The 24,652-nt window shown below is 37.9% G+C and overlaps 1 protein-coding gene across 2 annotated transcripts in view; it reads right to left on the bottom strand.

Annotated features, from left to right (window-relative positions):
* RICTOR (RPTOR independent companion of MTOR complex 2) overlaps nt 1-24,652 on the bottom strand; it is a 75,244-nt gene extending 50,592 nt beyond the window's left edge. For both annotated transcript variants that reach the window (XM_058043380.1, XM_058043381.1), the window contains exons 1-3: nt 24,582-24,652; nt 24,384-24,431; nt 6,811-6,908 (exon numbers count right to left, since the gene is read on the bottom strand). In XM_058043380.1, coding sequence (XP_057899363.1) covers nt 6,811-6,908; nt 24,384-24,431; nt 24,582-24,630 — 195 coding nt within the window. In that variant the 5' untranslated portion in view covers nt 24,631-24,652. The remainder of the gene's footprint in view (nt 1-6,810; nt 6,909-24,383; nt 24,432-24,581) is intronic.

The raw sequence follows: 24,652 nt of genomic DNA, 5'->3' as shown, positions 1-24,652 counted from the left end.
CATCAATAGTTGTTTAGGCTAATCATTTATACATCTAAACCACTCCCCAGCATTCCACCCCAGACACAAATGAGAAATCCTAACTTAACACAGCAGATTGTCCTCAACAGCCTATTTTTCCTACTTAAAAAAAAACCCATAGAATTCTGATGTAAGAAAAACCCATTTTTTAGAAAGCTGCTATTGTGTGCACTAGTGCATTAGTGAAGCTGGTCTCCCATCACACATTTACCATTGGTTTGCATCTTGAGCAGTCCTGAGATTAAACTGAAGCATTTCTTCCAGGAACCCACCTAACTTGCTGCACTGCTAAAAAACAATCAGTTCACTGAACCAGTTCTAGTCTGGTTGTCACTCTCACCAAATATATACAGTGGTTATTAGCTGCACAATACCAACTGTTTTCAACTATGTATGTGCTCTCACTGCACACATCTTCACCGATGCTGAAAAGAACATGACCTTATCTTGAAATTCAAACAGTCATGTAACCTGACAAGTTAAAACTTTCATCAAGTTTAACTGCTGTTTGGATATAAATTTCTGAATTTGACAGCAATAATTATAGAAATGTTTGATGGTGTCTGTGCATGCAGCTGAAATACTTCTCCCAGAAAAAAAGAGAAGAGCTACTAGTTTATTCTCCCTTTAATGGGACACCAGTTCTTATGTATTAACCTTCCTTGTTATTTATATATGTTCCATATAGAAAAGGCCTAAAATGTTGGACAGCAAGATCAGAATTCAAATACGTTTCAGTGACCTGAAAGGTGTGCCCCAACCCAGTAAACAGATTTAACTAAACAGTAGGAAAAGCATATCATATCCTTCAGGGTACCACAAATTAACAGACACAAGAAAGAAAGTAGGCCAACAGAGAAACAGAATATGTCCAGAAATTCACATTCAGAATGTTAATTTAAAAGAAAAAAGAAAACAAATTTTATCTCTAGAAATACTAATAGGACTGCTTTATTCAGTTTAAAAGACTTTTTGCATTTTACCGGTTGCTCTCAAAACCACAAGAACAAAATTTTGTGCGCCATATTTTAAGAGCAAAGTGGAAAACATGTAGCAGAAAAATGGACAAGCCAGGTAGAAAATCCACCAATGAAGGCTGAGCCATTTGGTTTATTTAACCTAGGGAAAGGAAAAAACAAACTGGCTGGTAAGGCTGGATTTCTGTAAGTTTGAAAGGGGGAAAAAATAGTCATGGAAGCTGCTATAAAGAACAGACTCTGTTCAGCTGGTTCAAATTCCTTAGGTATTTGCTATGTTAAAAATGCCTGTCCTTAAATATACTAAAAAACGTTATCGCTTTCTTCTCATTTCACCTTCAAATAACATTAAGTAGATCAATGATTCTGGCCCAAATGCACTGGTATTTGTAGATGGCTGAACTCCTGACAAAGTCAAGTAACTCTCATTTGTTTGACTGTAAAATTTACCAATTAACATATATACCATGATAGCATAACTCAGTAGACATGCAGTACCAAAATACTGAAATCTATCTTTGGATATACATTGACATAGTTCATTAAAATGGCAATGGATTATAATATCTGGAATTATGAAACTATTTATACATTTATAGTATTTATATTTTCCATATATAGATCTTACTTATAACAAGTATACCTTTTTAAATACACACAAACTTTATATACTTTCATAACAAAATAAAGTGTACAAACAAAACCAAACAGAATATACTTTGTGAATTAAACCGGCAAATGAGTCCACTTCAAAATTAGTATTTGTGATCAAATACACAGTGACTGGACAAAGCAAAGACTCTCTGAGGATAAGATTAAATATGAGGACAAAATGGTAAGTACATTAGGCCAGACAGTGACTAACTTACAGTGAAGGTTTTTTTTTTCATGTTTACTGTCAGCTATGAGTTCTTCATACTATTCAGATGAGTCACAGCAATATGAGTAACATATCAACATGTCTTGGAAACAGTAGCTCAGAACAACAAAACCATAGGAGGTCAACAACATGCACAAATGGAGTGCACATTTGAGACCATTCCAATTTATATTTAGCAGAATACCCACAGCAATTACTAGGTAAAAATATTATATTATTCTGTGCATTCAGGATCTAACTATGGCATTATAACTTTGGAAATACAGTTTGAGCCACCACTGGTAATATTTAAGCAAAGACTACTATATAGATCCTAGTCTTAAGAGAAGCCCCTCCTGAAACTGTGGACTCTGGAGTTAGACATATTTGTTTCACAGCTGAATGTCTCTAAGTACATGTTCTGTTCCTATCTGCTACATCATTGTGAGATTTCAAGTTTTGTCAGTGGTTTATCTACTTGGATGAATGTTACAGTCAGGCAATACATTCAGTCTAAGATAACCTGGGTTTTGCAAAAGACAAAGAGACTCTAAAACGCCAGACTGTGAATTAGACATAATCGTGAAAGTCTCTCTCATATCCAAGCCACTCAATCCATATCATCCTAGTGAAAATCAGCAGCATGGCCAAAAGCTAACAGATACATAGAGCAGAATAATAGAGCTTCATTAAATAATGACAACTAGTTTCAACAGATTGAAAACATAATTTTCCATATCACTATATTACTGATACTGTTCCAATCCTAAATTTATATCTAAAATGAATTGCTGGATTTTGTCCTTTAAGAAGTTCCTTTCTTTTTGAAAGAAAACATACATTCATACAATATCTGTGGATTTCTTTTTCAGCGTATTATTAAAATACTCTTTTAGTTTTACAAAGGTATGAAAGATCTCTCAGAAGTTCCCAGTGGGATAAACCTTCTGTAACAAAGGATTATAAATAAATACTTCAAATCACAAAGATATTTTCCACTAGGTAAATGCAATTGTACAGTTTCTTCAGGTTTTCAATGATTTATCTTACTGCTTCGCACAGGGGTGGGGAAAACCCGAAAGATGTAACCATGATATTTTGGTACTAATCAGCAGAAGCTGGGGAACTTCAAGGTGCTTGCCTTATGTTGACGGCCATATAAATTAGAGATGGGTAATCGTACTCAGCTTACTGGAGCTAAATGCATATACCAATCTTGTGAACTGCTGTGACATTTGAAAGTGCCACTGACCATTTACTGGAGGTCAAATTCTCAAACAGTTTTCAGGTCAGAACATAAGTTAGCTTAAATAGAGTGGCTTGAAAGGAATATTGATTGAGGGAGTACTTCATAAAAGCTTTTGCCCACAAAACTGCATTTACTAGGTGAGAAGTAAACTTCATTTACTAGGTGACAAGAAGCACAGGAGTGTGTTCTCATTAAAAGCAGATAAAATTTCAATGTCTGCTGCTGCTGCAATTCAGAACTAAACATACCTTTCCACAGCCTGTGCATCACCACACTGGGAATGCTAACTTCCTGGAACAGAAAACTTAAGACCACCTATCAAGCAAGAACGACTCATGTTCTGCAGACAAAGGGTGAAGAACTTGAACACTAATGACTTAGCTACTAAGGAGTACTAGCAAGACCTTGATAAATGAAATGCAAGTTTCATTTCAATGCAATGTAAAATATCACATATTAAGAATACTTCGCACAGTAATAATGGGTGCTGTGGAAACCTAAACATGTCTTGCTAACATTTCTCTTAAAGGGAAATAGCAATGAAACAGGAGTTACAGCACCTAAGCACATGAGTTTCATATAAAGCATCTGCTTCACTGTCTCATTCTTAGAGATTAATTAGTAGACCAGAAGTCAACTCCTGTTGGCTTCTGATCACCATTATCTTAAAAAAAAATTAAAGTACTTAACTTCTACATAAAACCCTGAAGTTTAGTTCAGTACTACTTCAGTAATTTTAAAAGAATGATTATGTTCCTGCTCCTTAAAAAAAGGGAGGTGAGCGGAACAGATCTCACCTTAAAAATCCAGTCTAAATAAAGAAATCTAAACATAACATACCTCAGATATCCTGAAAATAATACAAAACTTGGTGTCTACTATGATCCTTGACAGGAAACTCCACATTTGGAGTAAATTATGTTACTTTTTTCCATGTGATAAGAACATTTTGCTTTCCCTCACTGAAGAACTAAAACAGTAAGATTCACACTCCTTGAAGGAAAAATGTGGGGTAATTTGGAACAATTGCTTAGACTAGTTCAGACGTTTTCCTTCAAGTATATTAATATTTCTAGCAGGAGAATAACAGATGCCATATAATTTTATCTGAAATACACTATTAAAAATGTTCAAAGGTCCTTTCCCTGTCCATAGTACAAATATTGCAGATAACAAGTAGCTCTTTAAAAATGGACCACAAAATGCAACAATTTATAAACAAATCAATTTCATATTCACTATAATTCCAAGACAGGATACAAACATCCTCAGGCCTTAGCATATCAATCTTACTCACACTCCTGTCTCAGAAATAAGGAACTGAGACTATACCAACTCATCGTAGAAGAACAGAGTGCAAAAAGGAAATAAAACCATCTCGCCAAGCTCCAGGCTTTCACTTTTAACCACTGGAATGAAAACCACAGAATTGTTCCAACCACAAGGCAGACAATACAGTACAACTTGCAACTTTTATTCTATTCTCATGACTGCATTTACAGGTCAAACAAAAATACGAAGAGGTTTTAAAACCAAATGCAGTAAGTAATACAAATACATATTCCAAGGAGATGAATATAAGAACAAGTGTTCAATATTAAATTGAGTAGTATGAGTCCCTCATGCACGTTGATTCTGATTTAGAATCAAAATCAGGTCATGAACTACACTCTCTGTCTTCAAAGAACATATTTAATTTTATTACGTTGCTTTACACTTGTAATTTCCTGCAGTCTTAAGTGCAATTTATGAAAACCATCCTTACATTTCTGTAAGTATTTTCCATTTTGAATACTGGGTTTAACAAAACCCCCAAATAATCTTCAATTATTATGCAGTCTCTCAAAACTACCTTTTAAAAAGAATATTTGGTTCATCTTTTATTACAATATGCATATTTATTAATTTAACAGCTATGGATTATTTTAACCTGATTTTATATCTGATTTTTAACAGCAAAATTGACCCTGTTTTAAGATCCCTAGTTCAAATATTGACTTTTCAGAACAAATTGTGCATCCACAAATATAATCCAGGTCTTTAATTTTAAAGCAACTAGAGAATTTGGAAGCATTCACATTTCAAAGTTTCCAGATTATCACAAAAATGAAATCAAGCTATGCATCAGACTCTTCTAGCAGAATAAAGGGCATTCTTGCAACACATTTTGGAATCCCAGTGAAAACAGCAGTGTTCTGTCAATGGCTGATGTCTGACAGACACAAGCAATAGCCCAAGGAAGAGATCTCAGTGTGAAGTTCAGTTCCTTAGTGAATGAACCTCTTAGCAAACGTTCCTACACATGTTCTGAACCAATGCAGAAAATTTAGAACTTAGAGATTTGCTATTAATGCAGTAGAAGATAAATTAATTTGTTACTGTGATTTTGTTCTCAGTAGTCACCCTCCTGTTAAGCGAATCTCACACGTTACCACTGAAGTGGTCCATCTCCCAAGGAGTGCCTTTAACAGCCAAGATTCCTATTTCAAAGGTTATCACGCACGTTTGTCCTTCTTGTATCAACTGGTTCCCCACACCTTCCCTTGAGTATTCACTCTTCCACCTAAGATTGGCTCAAAAATGTGAAACAGACTCCTGGCAATCTTACTTAATTCTTTGTAACAAACTTATCTGCAAGCATAATTTAAACCTTACTTTATTCCTCATATTCTCTATGTTATTTCTTGGCTGCTGCTGGTTGCAGGGTCCATCCTCAGTCCATAAACAGGAAATCAGTTTTCATTTTCAGGTGTGTTGCCCTCTATCAGAAAGGTGTACAACACACTCCATCCCTCTATCAGTCCATCAGTCTGGGTAAGGCCCACACTGAGGCTTCAGTGTCTCCTGCCTCACTGAGTGAAACGCATGTTTCCCTTGCACTGACAAATGCAACACTGCTCCAACCACAACCACCACGTGCCCTACAATGAACACCTTCTCCCTAACTCCCTGACCACCTCCCAGGAGTCATCTTAGCTTCTCTCCACGGGTTTCTCTTTTACCCAAAAAATGCTACTTCTTGTCCTTCTGAAAATCTTTCATAGTTTCTTTTGGCAGCTTACACCCTCATGCTACAGAAGTTTTTAATTCTTGCCTCATCAGCTTACAGTGACAGCTTCCAATACATCTGTTGTATTTTCAGTGCATACCTGCCACAGGTCTGTGATTTGGAAGGAGCACATCAAAAATCACCAACACAAGACATCTTCCAGAAATGGACCATTTAAATCTTTTTCGTTATGGAAACTGCACTGAAAGTTGCAGTTCCTATTCTAGTAGCGTTCAAAACATTGCATATAATGTACATTGTTACAATCCTCCTCCCTCACCATACTCAATCAGCTTACGTTCAGATAGTATGGCATTCTACATTTTTTATTTCAATTCTACACATCAGGAAACAAATCTTTGGCTTGAGTTATGCAACTTAACCCACTAACTTGGGATCGAGATACTTTCATCTTCTAAGCACTAAAATACTATAAAAATTCATCCAGCAGGACAGATATGCAAACTTTAGCATAACTCTGCATTCACGTATTTGCTTGTCTTTATTTGTTACCTTCCTTTTCCACAGAATGTAGGCTTCAAGTACTGTTCTGTAATATGAAGCAATTTCATTAACATCCTAGCCAACGTCTGAGTAAATATGAAACATTTTACCTGTACAATTACTTGTTCCATGACATTATTTGAGGTCTTACCTTAGTAAAATTATTCAAGTGACCTAGTTTTCTCATATTTGACACGCCCTGTAATTTGGCCACATTTTGGAGAATCTCTCTCATATTATCACAAGGATCTGCAAAAGAAAAGAGGGTATTAGCAGATACAGTAAAAGAAAAATAAAAAAGAAGAAAAATCTAAAGATGCATTCAACATGCATTTATATTCATATATAAAATAGGTACTCTCCTGGTCTCAGTTAGGGATGCAGAGCACTTTTGCTCCAAGAAGCATCTGTCTGATTTATGTGAGGGACCAAAACCATGCATACCTAAGTTCTGTAGAATAAATGCTAAAGGCCATGGAATAGAGACACTCTTACTTCAAAGTAGATTTTAATCAATATCTTAGATTTGCAGTTGACAAAGAAATCCATTCAGTGTCCGAAATGCCAATCCTTATATCTTGTAAGTGAACAACTTTACTGTTAATCCCGCTGTAATTTAAAGATGAAGTAGGCTCAAAAACAGAAGTTAAACTGTAGCATGTTACTGGTACTCCACAGTACTCCTTTATTCTCCTCCAGACAAAGGGTTGGTGGGATTTTGGAAAGATGAGACCTCTTTTCTTCTCTCTACATTAATTGCTCTCCATAATGATGCTTTAAAGAAGAGGGCTAGGCCTTTCCAGTGACATGGTAAGTGAACTACATGGCAAACAAAAGCCTTAAGAATGTAATCTTTCTTCTTCTTAAGAAGAATCCCAACAAAAACAGATGAACAAAAAAATGCCACCCAGAAAACACTATTCACACACCAACTGATGACCCTGCATTCTGCTAGAAAACAAAGAACAGGTACCATGATGAGAAGAGACACTCTTGTCTCACTTTTAGAATTAAGGTTGGAATTGAGGCAGAGTGGAACAGACTGCACTGAGACTGGGCCCAGGGAGCTACTGTAACAGACACTGCAATAAGTTCTGTACTTGGTGGTACTGTGGCAGGGCAGTTTTTAAAGGGACCAATTTGATGCAGGATTTGCATGGAGTTTTAGATTAGACATTGATTTAGGATAGGTATCAGCAGTTTGAGAAAAATGAAAAACCAAGGGTATCCTGAAGATGTAAAAACTACAGGAAGAAATATATTACCAAAAAGAAGAAATAACTGCATTATATAAAATGAAGTCTTTAGAAGAAGCCTGACCTCTAATAAGCAGCAAGTAGAGAGCTGTTGTGCATACTAACTTCAGTAAGAAAAAATTGCCTCCTACTACAGAACTGAAGAGCTACAGCTGAGTTTGTGGCATATACAGAGTCTTTTACATTCCTGCTACTTGTAAAAGTGTGTATGTACTATTCATAATGGAAAGGAAATCAAGTATTGGAGATGTAAAGAAAGCATCATCTTCACTACCTCTCTACAAACCATGCTTTTACATCACTTCCTGTACTTTAAAAATTTAAACAAATTTAGAAAAGAAAACATAAGTAGCAATCTTACTAGGATATATCCAGAATGTGCTTGGACAGACACTATTTGTATTTGCACTGTCACCAGGAATCAAGACCTTATTTAAAATTATGACACTTACAGGTAGGCACCCCAATTAAAATGTACAAACCTGTTAACCCACTGTGGTCAATGGAGATTTTGTCTATTAGCGATGAAATCAACTGCCATCAGCTTGATTGGCTGCTAGATGCGTACTCAAGGGTAAGGTAAGTACCTGTATTGACTATGGTGTTTATAATGAAACTTTAGCACATGTCGAGACATGCTACTGTCACATTCTATAATTCTGGTAATTTTCAAATAAAGAATCAGTGAAATTTTGGAAAGATAAGGTAAGTCCTAAACGTGGGCATCAATTTCTATTAGCACCAGCTTGATGTGTAAGATCCTTTACCACCAATCTACTCAGAGCATACGCAAAGTCAACTATCAGGCACACAAGCTACCTTGCACTGCTGTGCAGTATATGCACAGTAAAACCAGGCATCTAATAACTTTCAATGTAAACTGGAATATGTGCATGGACCTCTTTGCATCCCTAGGAAAAAAGAAAAAAAATTTTTTCTACAATTACAGAAATCAGAGACAGTGAGAATCTTACTGGATTTATACCAGGTTTAGGATTCCTCTGCACAATTTGCTTTTACAGGGCTTAACTCAGTTTAAGTGGTTTGCAATAGCATAAGACATAATATAATGAAATGGTTTTTGGAAAGGACCTTAAGATCACCTAGTTCCAACCCTGTTGCCATGGGCAGGGAATCTTTCACTAAACCAGGTTGCTCAGAGCCCCATCTAACATGGTCTTGAACACTTTCAGGGATGGGGCTCACTGAAAACAAGTAGACTGGATTAGTTAATGGCACTAGAAATAGTTTATATCATAAACTTACTTTCAAGAGAATATAACAGGAGAGGAAGATAGCTTACTCATAATCTGATTTCTTTGAAAATACAGTCTGGCTCACATCTATGCTTTGGCTTGCCTTGGGTAACGTGTGGGAATTTCCCTGGCTTACAATACTTTTGGACCTGTAGAATTCCCCATTATGTCACAAAAAAGATCCCAGGTAAGCAGTTTTAGAGCATCATAACTTTACAAAATGACTGAAAGTATGTTTTGATTTTGAAAGTGCAAATGGCTACATATGCACAATAAACCCCTACAAAAACTAAGCTCACTGTGCAGACAGGAAAGACCACAAGACTAGCCCAGAAAACCTCTTGTGCAATAGCAATGGACATTCTTATTCTGCTATCTGATAAAGCTGCCTTTAACTTGAAGTGCCTATGTTGCCCTGTGGAAAAAGGCAATCAGTTTGGATGTGAAGAAATAAGGACACAACTTGCCATACTACAATTTCCCATATTAACAATTCTGCAGCAATGACAGATCCATATAATAAGGCCACCTAAGAAAACGTATACTAAAACCACTTTCCTCTATTTTTGCATGAAAAACTGCAGTTACGTCAACTTTTTCCTCACTGTGTCCTCTTTCAGTTGTGGAAAAACTCATTTTTAGAGACTGAAAAGTGTGATTAAAGACAGGTTTGTGGTGCTTAGCAGGGCAGTCAGGTATTTCCCAGAAGCTTTATTAGCAGGTAAGTAATTTGAAGCAAACTAGGGGCTCCAGAGCAAAAGCTACAAAACTGTGAGAAAACTGAGAACATGACAGACATTTCCACTACAGAACTGACAATATAAGTAGAGCAAGTTAGCTGTCTCCCTCTTCAATCTTACCAAAACCAATACTGCTGCAGAAAAACAAGACAGTAAAGAAATAAAGACTCTCTCCTAGTATATTACCTCAGAAGGAACTAAAGTAACAGAAGCCCTTTTGGTCAAATAATGTCAGGTGAAGTCGTGTTTTAAACTTTGTGAGAAGAATCTTCTCACAAAAAATATCCCATAAAAAATTTAACAAAATAACTGTGACATACTAACTTCAAGGAAAGACCGGCTATCTTCTTTTTCCTTCTTTTGAAAATGCATCATACATTACAAAGAAGTAGAAAATTTATATTACTTACTCAAGTATTACTCATTTTAGTAAAAGTAAAGCCAGTAAGGAAGGTAGGCAGGCCTAAGAAAACCTCACGTCACAGATGTAAGACAATTTGAACAAACCAATGTGACCTCATAAGCAGTGATTCAGTCTTTCGCTAGTCTGCCCTTCACACTGAAATGGACTTGGAAATAGACTGGATTCTAAAAACTAAGCCATGTAGCTTTACTGTAATCACAGATCAGATCCAGCATTGTTTATCTTCCTGTCACAAAATCTTACAAAGGCATTATAAAATACCAAGTAATGCAGAAATAGCAAAAAGTATAGTGCAAAATCACAGACTGATTTTCCAAAGAAATATCGCAGCCTTAAGATTTCATTGTCAAGGTCAACAGTTCATCTTGATGTTGACAAAGACTTTTTTTGTTGTTGTTTGGTTTTCTGTTTGTTTCAGTTTGTTAGGGGTGGGTTTTTTGTTGTTTTTTTTTGTTTTGTTTTGTTTTGGTGGGAGAGTTGTGGAGGGAGAGGAAGGGGCTCTTGTTGCTGTTTCACAGATTCACAGAATATCCTGAATTGGAAGGGACCCACAAGAATCACTGACTAACTCTGGTAAATGGCTCATACAGGGATTTAACTCAATACCCTGGTGTTATTAGCACCATGCTCTAGCCCACTACACTCATCAGTGTTGTATGTTTTGTTTTAAGGACCCCAGTTCCTAAAACTGCTGTAAAGATTTCTCAGCTCTTACTCTCTAGCTCCTCCTGTTTTGTATCTACAACACAAAAACCCCAAGAAGACAAACTACTTATTATTTTAAGACCCCCTCAAAAGTCTTTTCTTTCCTGACTCACTGCATTTATTACTGATACACTGACTTTTATTCGGAGAAATTTCTTCATCCAAAGGGCTGTCAAGCACTGGAACAAGCTGCCCAGGGAAGTAGCTGAGTCACCACCCCTGGAGGTAATTAAAAAATGCACAGATGTGGCACTTAGCAACACAGTTTAGTGATGAACTTGGCAATGTCTGGTTTATGGTTGAACTCAATGGTCAGTCAAAATGATTCTACCATCTCCAGCTGGCCCACAGCAACCACCAAATACCTTCACATTCTTTCCCATGGTGCTTCTGAGGTGCAGCTGTGCAAAATGGCTAAACTGACCTTCCAGATTTCACCTGCCAAAGGATGTGTGACTCCCTTCCCTCTTCTGTCCCACCGTACCATACACCTTTCTCCTTTACACTACTTCAGCACCCATCTTCAAATTCACAATAAAATTATCCTGCCAAATATCTCAGTAAAATCCTTTTCTTGTTCCTCTGTGTTCATTCCCTACTGAGTTACTGACTCAAACTGAATACTAAATTCTTACAAAACCCACTCAGAAGTAGCTGTGCCACTGAGCCATTCAGAGGTAGAGTGGTGGAAGCAAGACATAACTGTTCCACATGACACCCAGTAGAAAGAAGTCCCCCCCTTTTTTTTTTCATGGACTTTACAATTGGCAAGTTGTCCCAATTATTGTACACAGCCACTTTGCTCAAATGTCATCTAAAAACTTGTTGATACATACAAAAGTTGCAAGTCAGCCCACTTGTGTCCTGCAGCAAGAGCTTAGCTTGCTCATCAATATTCTTATTTTCTCTCTGTCTGCTTTTTGTTGGACAGCAAAAACTTTAAAGTAGCAGTAGTTGCTCTGTTTACTTCTGTTATACTAAACAGAGTTTCTCACCCACAATTCTTTGCACTGACACCCTGTACTTACAATTATAATCTTCAGCACAGAGCAAAGCCGGTGTTTTTAAAAACTCTAGCCTCAAGAACTCCATGATTCTCTAAGCCTTAAAGTAATTCACAGATGCTGTATATCAAAAATCTCCAATGTTGTGTTGTTGTTTGTTTTTAAACTCCCATGACCTTTTAAGGCTTGACTCATTTTTTCACCCCTTCAGGACCGTGACATTGTTTTTCCCCAGCGAGAACCATAATGCATTCTGACAGATCCCATTCTCCAGAGAGAAAGAACACGACAGAAGTCCAGCTACACAAAACAGCTAGCGCTCCATCTAATGCAGGGATGACATAGGACCAGCAATAGCTATATTAGCACAAGTGACGACTTCTTCTGCCTGACAGATTTAGCAGCATTGTTTGACCACATTCAGTATGCTAGAAGCACAATTCGCTGCTCTGTTATGCACATGTGAATGAAACAGAAAAAAAAATGGCAGGCTTTAGCACACAAATAATTCAGTAACTCTGAAGTCAGGCATGGGTTGAACTGAGGAGTGCGTATTATATGCATCACTTGGTAGGTGCTAAAACAGTACACAGTACTGTACACAGTAGCAATGTGTATATATATTCAGTAACTCTCAAGTGAGAGACTGATGTCACAAGAGCAGTTGATGTCACACCTACTATAATCACAAGGCCAAAAAGTGAAATAAAAGATTAAATACTTCTAAATACTTCCTTTAAAGAAGGAAGTTTTACTTCACTACAGTTAATCATCTCACCATTTACATACATGAGAGGTTATCCTCCTCTTACTGAAAGAAACACAGTAATGATTGGATAATGGATCATTCTGATGATCTGGTGATCATCAACAGTAAGTCATATTCTACCATTATCAGCTTGTTCCTAAAAAATAAAAACCAGGACACTTATGTAATCTTCTTGATATTAAAGTATTCTTAATTTACATTTAATTCAAAAAGGTGGAAACTTCACAGAAAACTTGAGAATATGAAAGATGAGAAAGCTACATAAAAAAGCAAATTCTGCAACACAGATCACTCCTGTATGATTTGCATTAACACATCAACTCTACTTTGCCAGATTCTAAAAAAATTAGTGCACAAACACTTTACACTCAATGTGTCATTTTCAAAAACACAATAATACATATTTAGACTGAAGGTATGTCTCAATTTATAGTGTAAAACCTGTTTGTAGTATCACATTAATGTAGTTACATTGAAAAATGTACTGAATACAGAGCCAGATAGATATCCTCTATGATCACAGTTAGAGCCATAAATACTTTGTATTTAACACTTCAAGCCATAAATACTTTGTTCTCTAAGTTTTGCCAAGTAAGACTTGAAAATTTTAGATTAAAAAAATTCACACGCATATCACATTTTAACAATTGAGGACAACCCCTTAAAAAGTACCTATGACTAAGTGTGATTTCAGCAGAATGCACCTAGAAATTTATTTAGTTTGATTCCCATAGCTTTTGTGGGGAAACCATACAAAGAGCACTTTATTTTGAATATAGGTAAGTTCCAGTAACTCATGTATGTGAAAACAGAAAGCAAACAAAAACTAAGAACTGAGACTATTTTCCCCATTGCTGCTTAAGAAAGCTATGAATGTATGAAACTGGCTCACTAATATGGAAAAAAGTACACATGGCAAAGAAAGTCTCAAAACTATTCCTCTCCCTACATCACTCAGGTAAAAAACTCCTATACAAAAATACCCACAAACCAGAAATCAGTGAAAAGACAGTGTATTCAAGGTAGGATCTAGAAATCACTAGAACTTCAGATAAACAGGAAACCAAGTATCAGGACTGCTTTGGCACACACGTGCTTCTGAAAAAATTAAGTAAAATTTAAATGCCTACTGTGATTGCACAGATTTCTCTTCTGCTGATGTGCATAAATGTTGTAAATTAAAGGACTTTTTTTTTTTTTTAATTTTAGTATTCTTAAGTACATATAAAGGTAGCAGGAAATAAGCAGTTTGGTGTTCCAGTCAGCTTGAAGAGCAGGTCCAAAATGAACCGCTTTCCAAAATGTGGTTTTATAATCTTATTTCTAACCAAGACACTGAGATTATACCTGTACAAAAGCCATTCTTATATCCTCACCTAGGAATTATGTTGATTATTCCCAATGTGTGATCGTGAATGGCAGCTTTGTAAACAGCATTCTTTACTGCTAAAACTTCTAAAAAATGGGTTTCATAGATGAAATCCTCTTTCCAGGATAGAAAGAGAAAACTGAAGGACCATTCCAAAGGCTAACTACAAGGCTGACTTGAAAATTAGTTATGTACAGTTTTTGATAAACAAATTATTCTTTAAATGCTTTATAACAATACAAAATCTTGTGTACTGCATAAACTTCCTCAAAGATCAATTACAAAAATGGTATTATATAGTATTAGTTAAGACTACATAAGGTACCAAGGCATATTCAAAAAACAACTCTTAAGAAAATCCTTGTCTATTCATAGAGAGAAAGTATTTGAGTCCTCCATTCAAATGTACAGTTATATCCTCAGCTCCCAGGAAGACGTGAAGATGACAAGAATCACAGCAATAAGTCTTGATACATATCTTTGTGAATTACAAACTTACTCACAGTTCCCCCACCTCCTGCCTCTCAAAAAAATCCCACCAGAATGTCATCTCACTGCAAGATACACAACTGTAACTATTGCGTATTATCCTGACTAAAACCAAACTTGAATTATAGTCTCTTGAAATTTTTATCATGATTACTTAACACACAAATATAAATTATTCTGGAATACAGTTAAATTCAAGGAGAACTTCCTTTAAACTTTCAAAAGCTCAGATGTTTAAAAGAAAAAGAAAAAATAAAGGAGACAAAATACACAGAGGGTCAAAATGCTGGAGGCTGGGGAACATTCCATAACTGTGTGACTACGCATTTGTTTGCCCTGTTGTTCTGCTCTCTTCTCTGCAACAATTATAAACTACTGCCAAGGTTGGAGTGACCCAGTACAACTGTTCTTATGGTCAAGAGCCAGTAAAAGCCTTTCCCAGATGTACAAAATTGCTTATGTCGGTACACAAATCAAATTAATACTTCCCAGAACATCAACAACAAATTTGAAGGGTGAATATAAATTTATTGTAATGGTTTAGAAAATTATCTTCAGTTCCTCCAATCCATTTTCTTTTTTTCTGCCACCACTCCTAGAAGCAGAAATATCAGGATGGTCATAATTTTCAGTTGTTTTAACAAAATGCTGAGTCTTTCTGACATCTTGCAACCAGTATTTGGAGAGTGGACCAGGCAAATCTGCTTTCAACACCACCTAAGAGGATTTTGACCACATATTTCTCTGAATATTAACAAACTGACATATGATTTTATTCTGAGACTACTTTCTCAATAAGCATTCTGATTCTTCTCTGCATCATTTCAATATGTTCAAGAACCTGAAAGCATAAATGTTACATGGCTCTTAACAATAAACTTAAAGCAGTCAGAAGCAGCCACCGTCCCCAGAAACATCCTGTTAATAGGGCATCATGTAAGAAGTCCATCAACGTTACCAGATGTAGGATTACCCAGTTTGCCAACCAAGGAATGAAGGGCAATTTGCATGACACGGAAACACCAAAGTAGTAACACTCAAATTCAAACATTAATACAGGGACAAGTAATTCACGAATAGCACTGACTAAAGCAGGAAACATTTAAACTGCAGCAAATGTCATGTGCTAGTTTCCCCATCCTAAAATGCTCTATAACCACAAGATTTCAAAACAATGCTGACTGATATTTGCAGGCTTCATTCCCTCATATTAAGAATAGGACGTGTCCTTGTGTCACACAGGTAATATAGTCACATTGCTGTGACCATTCAAGAGTTCTACTCTTTCTCCTGAAAAAGCACAGGAAGTGTCAGTCATATTTATAGATTTCACAAGATCTAAATACAATTCTCTGAAGACAGAAGACACCTAATCTATTGGTCAATCTCAACTTAGAAAAACCTATCCAGCTGAAGTAACAGGCTAAGCTAAAAACTGTGCTGCAAATGCCACATTTATAGAAACAGTAAGAACTTTTCTACTTCATTTTTTTGTACTTCATGAAAAAACCCAGAAGTCTACCCATGACACACACATATGGTTTGCATAAAGAAGGAGATGAACACATTCTAAATTCTCCAGATATGAGGTTGCTCAAACTGAATTCTGACTTCACTGATGCTCAGGAGGTAACAAAGGAATAAGATTACTTACAGACTTAATAATTTGTTTTTAAATAAGCAATTTCTAGGCAACAGCTGTTCTTGATAGTCCTCCATTTTTATGAAATAATTATTTTTAAATATATGTATTAATTTATAGTCTATGTACACTTCAAGCAGGAAATCAATCTTCTATGCAGCTAAAAAACCCAAACAAAATCCCTGCGCTGTTCACCACACACCTTTACATGAAGAGATTAATTTAATAATTCCTTGTTACTCTTACAATTACTGTGTATTTTTCCATAAGTCAAGGTCATATTGTTTTGCTTTAAACACCTTAACTCTAAGTATAAATATTTCCTACCAATCATTCTGTAGTTCCCAAATCAACAGAAGTAGTTAATTTCACAATGAGCACTTATGCAAATAGAAGACAGAGATGTACTTACTTCATGTCAGCCAAACTGCTAACTCACAGGAGTCCTTTAAAAGATGGCAAGTAACAGTCATCTTTACTATTTTGCAACCCTTTTTCTCTCTTGGACTTAAATGGTTACTGAAAGTATAATTTATAAACAGCATGAAATTATGTTCTCTAACCATTTTTCCAACTGAAACAGAATTAAAAACTTTCATTTTGCATCTCAGACAATTAAACACAGCTCTACTAAACAAGCAAATAAATACATAAATAAACTTAAAACTGTATTTCTGAAATGTTGCAGGAGCAACCAGCTGAGTCAATTTTCAGGTGTACCCAAACCCATAGCAGTAGATAGCATTTGAACTAAAATGAGCTTAGAAAAGTATAGGGAAGAACAAAACCAGTAGATTTAGGAAAAAAATCTCCCTTTCAAAGAAAACACTCATAAAGGCTATCACTCAGGTTAATTTTTTAACGAACAACATTGATAGAGAGGCTATTGCTGCTTAGGTAGAATTCAGGTGAAGAGATTTCCATTTTATATTTATTTACACAAACTTATGCAGGCCACTAGAGACAGCTAGAAAGCTTTCAAGTATGTCCTAGTAAAATTCAGTAACATAACTAAAAAATATAACTAAGTATTTTTTGTTTGCTTTTTGGGATTGGATTTTGTGTTTGGTTTGGGTTTTTTTTACTACACTGTCTCATTTATGCATCTTTACCAGTGTTCCTCCTTTACATCAGATGCAAAGATTTGATGAATGCATTTTTCACTAATCGTGTTCTGAAGTTTTGCTTCCAAAATTTTCCATCACCACACCAGATGACAGGCAAATAAAAAAAAAAATTCTGCAACATATACAAATATACCAACATTACAGACTCTCAAACTAGAACAGATACATTTTATTGTCACATTTACAAGTGCTCCAGTTAAAAAATTGACAAAGACCAGCCAGCACTTCTGTAGTACTGTTATGTCACCTACCCTTCTGTAACAGAACAATGCACAGGAGCACTGCTCAGTGTGTGAATTCACCTGCACTACTGTGCAAGCATCTGCCTGCCTGCATACAGGTAAACTGCATACAGGTAAAACACTTCCAAAGAAAAGCAAACTTCTTACTTTACCTGATCTTTTGTGTAGTTATCTAAGCCTCAAGACACATCTTCTTGTCTTAGTTGCAAGAAAGTAGTTAGTATTAAAAGTAGATGACTTGTGCCATTTACTGTTTGAAAAAAAGAAATCTCAGAACGAGTTTCTGTTAGTATAAAAATTAAGAAAAACTTACATGATTTTTCAGTACATTCCCCCAAGTTAGTTGTCACTTCAACATCACTTAAGCTGTCCTGTAAAGCTCTTGAGCAATGCTCCTTTCTGCAGTGTCAGAGTTTGTATGGATATTAAGAGTAGGAAAACTGCAATTTTAACTATGGCAATTTCACTTCTTCCTACTTTAAAGAAAAGTAACTGTACCTGATGTTAGCATCTCTTCTATGTTATTAGGGTAAAACTTCTGAGATTGCCAGGTAACTGATAAAGCAGCGATGAAGGTCATCAGCTTGGGCAAGTGATGCATTTCTTTATGGACAGGAGATGGCTGACACAGCTTCTTTGCTGACCATGTTTATGATGAGGGGTCAGTTCCTTTAGATGGCATCTACACCGGATAGGCTCTAACAGAAAAACATGCTGAAACTAAGCACTGCTCTAACCTCTAAGCGGGAGATGCTGGGAAGCAACAAAACAACCATGAGTAACATTTATGACAAAGATTCAAATATATCAAGAATGCAGCAGGAGAGTTTGATACTCAGCACTCAGGGAGGAAGGAAGTGTGTTGAAGAAAGTCGTGAAAACACAGCATTGCTTAAACATCTACGAAGGTGTTTGGATCCGTATAGTGATCCCAATCACAGAATAATCTCTTGTAATAGAAAGTACAATATCTTAGAACAGTCGTTTTATTCTCTGACCACAACAGCTAGAACAAAGAATCCACACACAAAAAGAAATTTAGAGGTGCTGTACTCAAAAACTTTAAAGACAGACATAAGTGCAGATATTCAAAGACATACCCAAATCCTACAGAAAACTTAACAATAAACAAGCAAGCCATAAGATTTTAAAGTGGTCTTTTGTTGAAATTTTTCTTTCATTAAAAAATGTGGTTCTTGTTTTGAAGAAATGGAAAGTGGAAATATTTTAAACACACACCATCTTAGTAGTTCTGAGGATACTTAAGATTATAAAAGCAAATGCTTAGGAAGCAAAGCCAAAGGTACAATTGTGTTATTAATCTAACTGGGACAATGCACTACACAATTCTGAAACAACAGTAAACTAAAGCACAAGTGCAAGCACAAGTGCAGACAGGACAGTTGAGTGTATGACTTAATGCTGAAGTGCCTGTATTCAGCACGTTAACTCTCTTACTTTTAAAACCTATTGAAAGCTTAGACACTGCCAGAAAAGTTAGCAGGCCACCGTCATTGATCACTTTCCCTTTGCTTCTCCTATATAATAGAAAACTCCAAATACAAAAATAATGCAGCATTAACATTTCTCAGTCAGCAAAGAGGTCTCTCCAACGGTTTTTGCCCCATTGTTGCATACTTCGTGCCTCGGGAGACCGAATAAAAAATGTTACTAATTATCTTCTTATGACTGTTACAGTTTCTGTTACAGATTCACAAACAAGGGAGCAAAAAAACACCTATCGCTCTGCGTGACCTGCTCAAGCACAACATCCTGCTATAGCTACCCATGAAAATGATGGCATACTGCACAGTGAGGGTGAAAGGTACCCGCACATTCTGATTATCTGGCTATTTCAAAAACATTGTTTCTCTGGTGTGGTGGAGCCCCACTTCTCCAGGATTTCAAGCCAGGCTACATTTCCCACAATTACAGGAAGAACCACCTAAAGGCTTTCTGCAACAGACTTGCCATTAGCGTGGAAGAACTGCCCCTGAGCCATCCAAAGTATGCACCAGCTGCCATCTCTGCAGCGGTTTCCCTGCTGCCACGCTGCAAGCAATACAAAAGGGTTATTTTCTGCTTCCCCCACTACTCAAGATTCCAGTATCAGATGTGTGCTCTTTTCCTCCCTGCTTCTTCCACACTGATGAAGAAAGCTGGAAACAGTATGGTCATCAAATCTCAAGCTGATTTTGGAAACAAAATTCATCCAGCCTTCTTTAACTATCCCACAAATAACCCTTAAAAATGCCTGACATTTCTGTGGGCTGTAAACTGCAAATAGCATCCCGAGATGTTTGCCCTGCATGCAATGCATTATGATATACCATGTGGGAACATGGACTCAAATACTACATGGTTTAAAATTATGGAAGCACAGTAAGAAAAGTAACACCACTTAGACCTCATGAAGTTAAATGGAACTCCTTTATGTTTTATTATTACCTAAATGACAGGAAAAAATGGACGCAAAAAAGGGAATAGTATTTTCTCATATAACACTAGTCAATTTTGTGATACCAGTCTCAGGGGAAAAAAAACAACAACTAGTTTTCTCAGCTGCTGCTTTGTTCATATATGTCCTGTGTTAGTTACAAGACTCGACATCTACAAAATCTCTACAAAACAGAACTGGTTGTACAAGAAAATGTGATAAACCACAGTAGAATCTTGTAGTGCATGTATTTAATAATAAATGAAAGCACTAATGCTTGAGATAGGTACATTTCAGTTGCTTAAAGAGTACACTGTCAGCAAATGAAGACTGGCTACCCTCAGAAAGGAGGAAATTAACACATAGACACACAGACAGCACTCAACTTCAGTAAGCAGCTGCCCCCCTGCACCAGCAAGCAAACAAGCTCTGAAAAGTTCCTAACAGCCAGGGCAATCTCTGAGCTACAGGATTCCAAGAAAATAGGGACCCCTTGAAGGAAGATGAGCCTGAGGACAGATAATGAACCACGAGACTGCTCTCAACTAGCCAAGTTCCAAACTACTTAGGCCTTCAAGATCCAAGGACAACAGCCAAAATTCCAACAAAGGAAGAGGTGCTGGTCGCCCAGCAGTACAAGGTGATTCAGTTACAGGGTGAGCAAAGAAGCACAGAATGGCTTGGGTTGAAAAGGACCTTTCAAGGTCACACAGTCCAACCTCCCTACAAAAACTTAGGAGCACATTAAGTGTGGATTACACACGCCTTTAACAGTGCCCAGAGCTCCAGGAGGTGTATGTGCTTCTGTGATTCAACTTCAAATGTCTGTAAAGCAGTCAGAAACAAAGAAGAGGTGCACAATGTTTTTATTATGTTATATACACATGGCCAAAGTCAGTGGAAAAACTCCTACCAAATGCACTAGTCTGCCTGATACCTCCAATTGTCATTTCTGGCCTTTGGAAGTTACAAGCTTGATTTCAGCAGTCTAATTAAACCAATCTCTCTCATCCCACTGCTAATTCCTTCCAGATGACTGCAGTGGGAGTTGTACTGGTGGTGAGTCTGTCCTCTTTTTCCTTTTCTGTTCTATTCTGAGCAGGTAATATAACACAAGGCCTAAACATGAGTGCTCCAAATCCCAATTATTAACTGCGATTTTGTAATCAACAGAATACATGACACACAATTTAACTAGACAAAAGCAATGAGTCTACCCCATGTCTGCGCCATTTTTTCTTACTATACCAACATTATACACACAAATGTTTATCCTGGGGACAATTTTTCCAGAGTTGATCAACCCTTCAGTAAAGTGGTTTTCTTAAAAAAGATCTATCTGAATTCCCTTAGAAGATGGGCAGGGATTAGTGGCTCAGAAATAAAATAAATACAAAAAAACTAAAAACCAACTAACCAAATGACAATAACACAAAAACAAAAAAACCCAACCCCAAACAAACAAAAGAACACACAAAGAACCCCCAAAGAACCAACCCTGACCCCCAAAAAAGTAAAAAAAAAAAACACAGAAAAAGCAAACCACATACTTATTTACATTATCATCTTCAACCAGGCTAATAGGTGTAAACAGAAATACATACCTACACAAACACACAAAATGCAGCGCCCACCATCATGCAAAATGGCTTTCATAAACATAATGTATCATTTTTAAAAAGGCAAAGTAACAAGAAGCTCCAAAAAGTAAACCTAGCAGAGCAGCCATTGTAAAAATCTGTAAAAAGCTTGGTGACTTCTGCGAAAACATGAAAACATGAGCAACTTTAACCACAGGACCAGAGAAAAGAGCAAACCAAACACAAACACAGAAATGCAGACCACTGCAAGCAGCAAGGCCGTCCTCACACCTTACTGCTCAAAAAGCCATGAAGAAGCAGAACTCAGAGCAGCACAAACTGGAGTGCTCTTCCCACATCTCCTATTTGTTTTGAAATTCTTTGTAACAGCAGCGGCCTCCTGCATGGACAGTGCCGTCACAGGTATGGACGAGTAAAGGTCTAACCTGTAGGCTAAGTCATGCCATTCCTAACAGGAAACTACTCAAAATAAGGCAGTGCCAATATAATTTCTTGTGTTTGCAACAAAGAGGCCCCTGTAACTAGAAGCATATGGCTGAGGCTCTGTTTATGGTGATTCTCTACTTTGCCCAAATCAGATATTTCACATTAATCAACACAAAGTTCAGTTGTACCAGGAAACAAAAAACATTAGAACATTCTTTTAAGCTAATGCAAACGTGAGCCCTGTGGAAAACTATGTGATCTGCACAACACAGTGAATCAAAACATTGTGCTATTAGTACCAAATTAGGGTAACAAAATATTTAAAATAATTGCTTACATAACTATTGTAACAGCTGGAAAAACAAATACTCGTTGTGTTCACCATGGAAATCAAGTTATCATCTAGCTCAGCTAATGTCTTGCTGAGACTTTTAAGCTTCTTACTTTTGTTTCCCCTTTAAACTGCAGTTAATATCTACGCAGATATAGGGTGCTATACGGTTGCTGATCAGTCAGCTGTAGTCTAACAAAAAAAACCAAAAACATCGGGTTTCTAACATCTAAATTTAAAGTAGCTTCTTATTCAATTTCCCCAATGATTTACTATTGGATAGAAGATATATTGACACAGTGCAAAATAACTTCTCTAATTAAAAAAGAAAGAAAACACATATTAAAAATATGGTTTGGAATCAGAAGGCAGCTGAAAACACCTCATGGTAAGAATCAATATCACAATGATAGTTACCTATCAAATTCTGATTAGAAGATTTAAAACACATCACATCTCAAAACTACCACTCCAGCATTTAAATTTTGTGTATTGCACTTTCACCTCAAAATACTTCAGTATACTACAGAACATTAAAAAAAAAAAATAGACCCATTCATTAAAATCCCAATTCTGCAAGTTTCATAAACAGGCAACATTGCTTACAGCAATAACTTTGTCATGTGCTTAAACTGTTAAGGCCTTCATTGCACGTTTTGCTGATGAAAGCTTCACATGTTTTAATTTTTAAAGACAGCATTTCTCTAAAGCAATCATGTCCACTGGGAGATAGAATGAGAAGAGTCTATTTCTTTAAACTGAGGAAACCCCAGCAGTTTTCCCGGTTATTAAAACACACTAGTAAATATGATATGTATACACAGAAATAACTTGCAGTCCACAATAAAACTGCTTAATAAAATAATTCCAAACACAGCTTACTTTGTGGGAAAAGAGAATTAGAGAAAGTATAATGCAGTATCAACAATTCCAAGATGAAAACAGTATTTCTACTGCTGGTATTTTTACTTCCTTTCCATTTCACAGGCCACTTTTATCTCATTGATTCTGTCATTTCCCTGCCTACTTCCCCATAAAATAGATCTATTCAGCATAATAGTCATCCTGGATGACCAGGATGGATCTCCTTCCTGAAGCAGAACAGCTACACACCAGCATCAACTTCATTCCCTCCCCAGACCAGGATCCTCTGTCCTACGAAATATCACCACTTCTACAGCAGTAGCATTCCAGTTTGCGTTTTGAATTTACCAGTCTCTTTGGGAGAGTCTAACCCTTACTTCAGTACTCAGCCAGGCAAGATCACATTTTGTACCCTATACATATGGGTAGGGAACGAGTACCTGCTCGTGTGAGGCAAAACTTCTTAGTGTGTAGCAGATATCAGCGTTGCTTCCTTCCTCTTAACCACCCCCCCCAACCCCAGACACAGATCTGAGAGCAGTGGAGGATGTTTGGAACAATTTAACAAGCCAAGGGGACATGAGTGGCCGCTGGTCTGGGAGCAAGCGGCTCACGGCAAACGGGGTGGCCAGCCGGCCTAGGGCACGCAGGGACACACGAAGGAGGGATGGAGGCAGGAGCAGCCGCCGCTGCCGAGGTGCTGCTCGGAGGCGCACGGCACCATCGGCCCGAGGCTCGGCCATTGAGCACAATCCCGTCTGGGAGCGACAGGGGCTTCAAGGGCAGCCCCAGCGGCGGCCGAGCAGCCTCAGCGCGCACGCCGGGGAGCCCCGCGGCCCCGCAGCTGCCCGGGCACGGCCCCGGCGCGGCCCCGCGGTGCCCGAGGAGCGGCTCCCACCCGCGGGCGGCTCCGCTCAGCCCCCGGCGGCGGCCCCGGGCCCCGCGCCCGCCCCACGGCACCACCAGGCCGCTCCGCTCCGCCGCGCCCCCCGCCCGCCTCGGGCGCAGCGAGGCTGGGGCGGCCCCCCCGCCCCGCCCGTACCTCGGCTGAGATCGAGGGACACGTTCTCCTCGCCACTGTCGTTCCGACCTGCGGGGACGGGGGGAGAGAAGCGCGTTAGACGGGCGGCGAGGAAGAAGCCGGGGACGGGGAAGAGAAAGGGAGGAGGGGAGCGGGGGGCGCCGGCGGGCACCGCGGCGGTGCGGGCGGCGGCGGGGCGGCCCGCGGGACGCTCCTCACCTCGGATGCGGAGGTGCCTCAGCGAGCGGGCGCGGAGCGTCGCCGCCATGTTTGCGGCCCCGCAGCCACAA

The sequence above is a fragment of the Melospiza georgiana genome, chromosome Z (genome assembly GCF_028018845.1).
Source record: "Melospiza georgiana isolate bMelGeo1 chromosome Z, bMelGeo1.pri, whole genome shotgun sequence".
NCBI lineage: Eukaryota > Metazoa > Chordata > Aves > Passeriformes > Passerellidae > Melospiza > Melospiza georgiana.
This window is presented reverse-complemented; position numbering and strand designations above follow the sequence as displayed.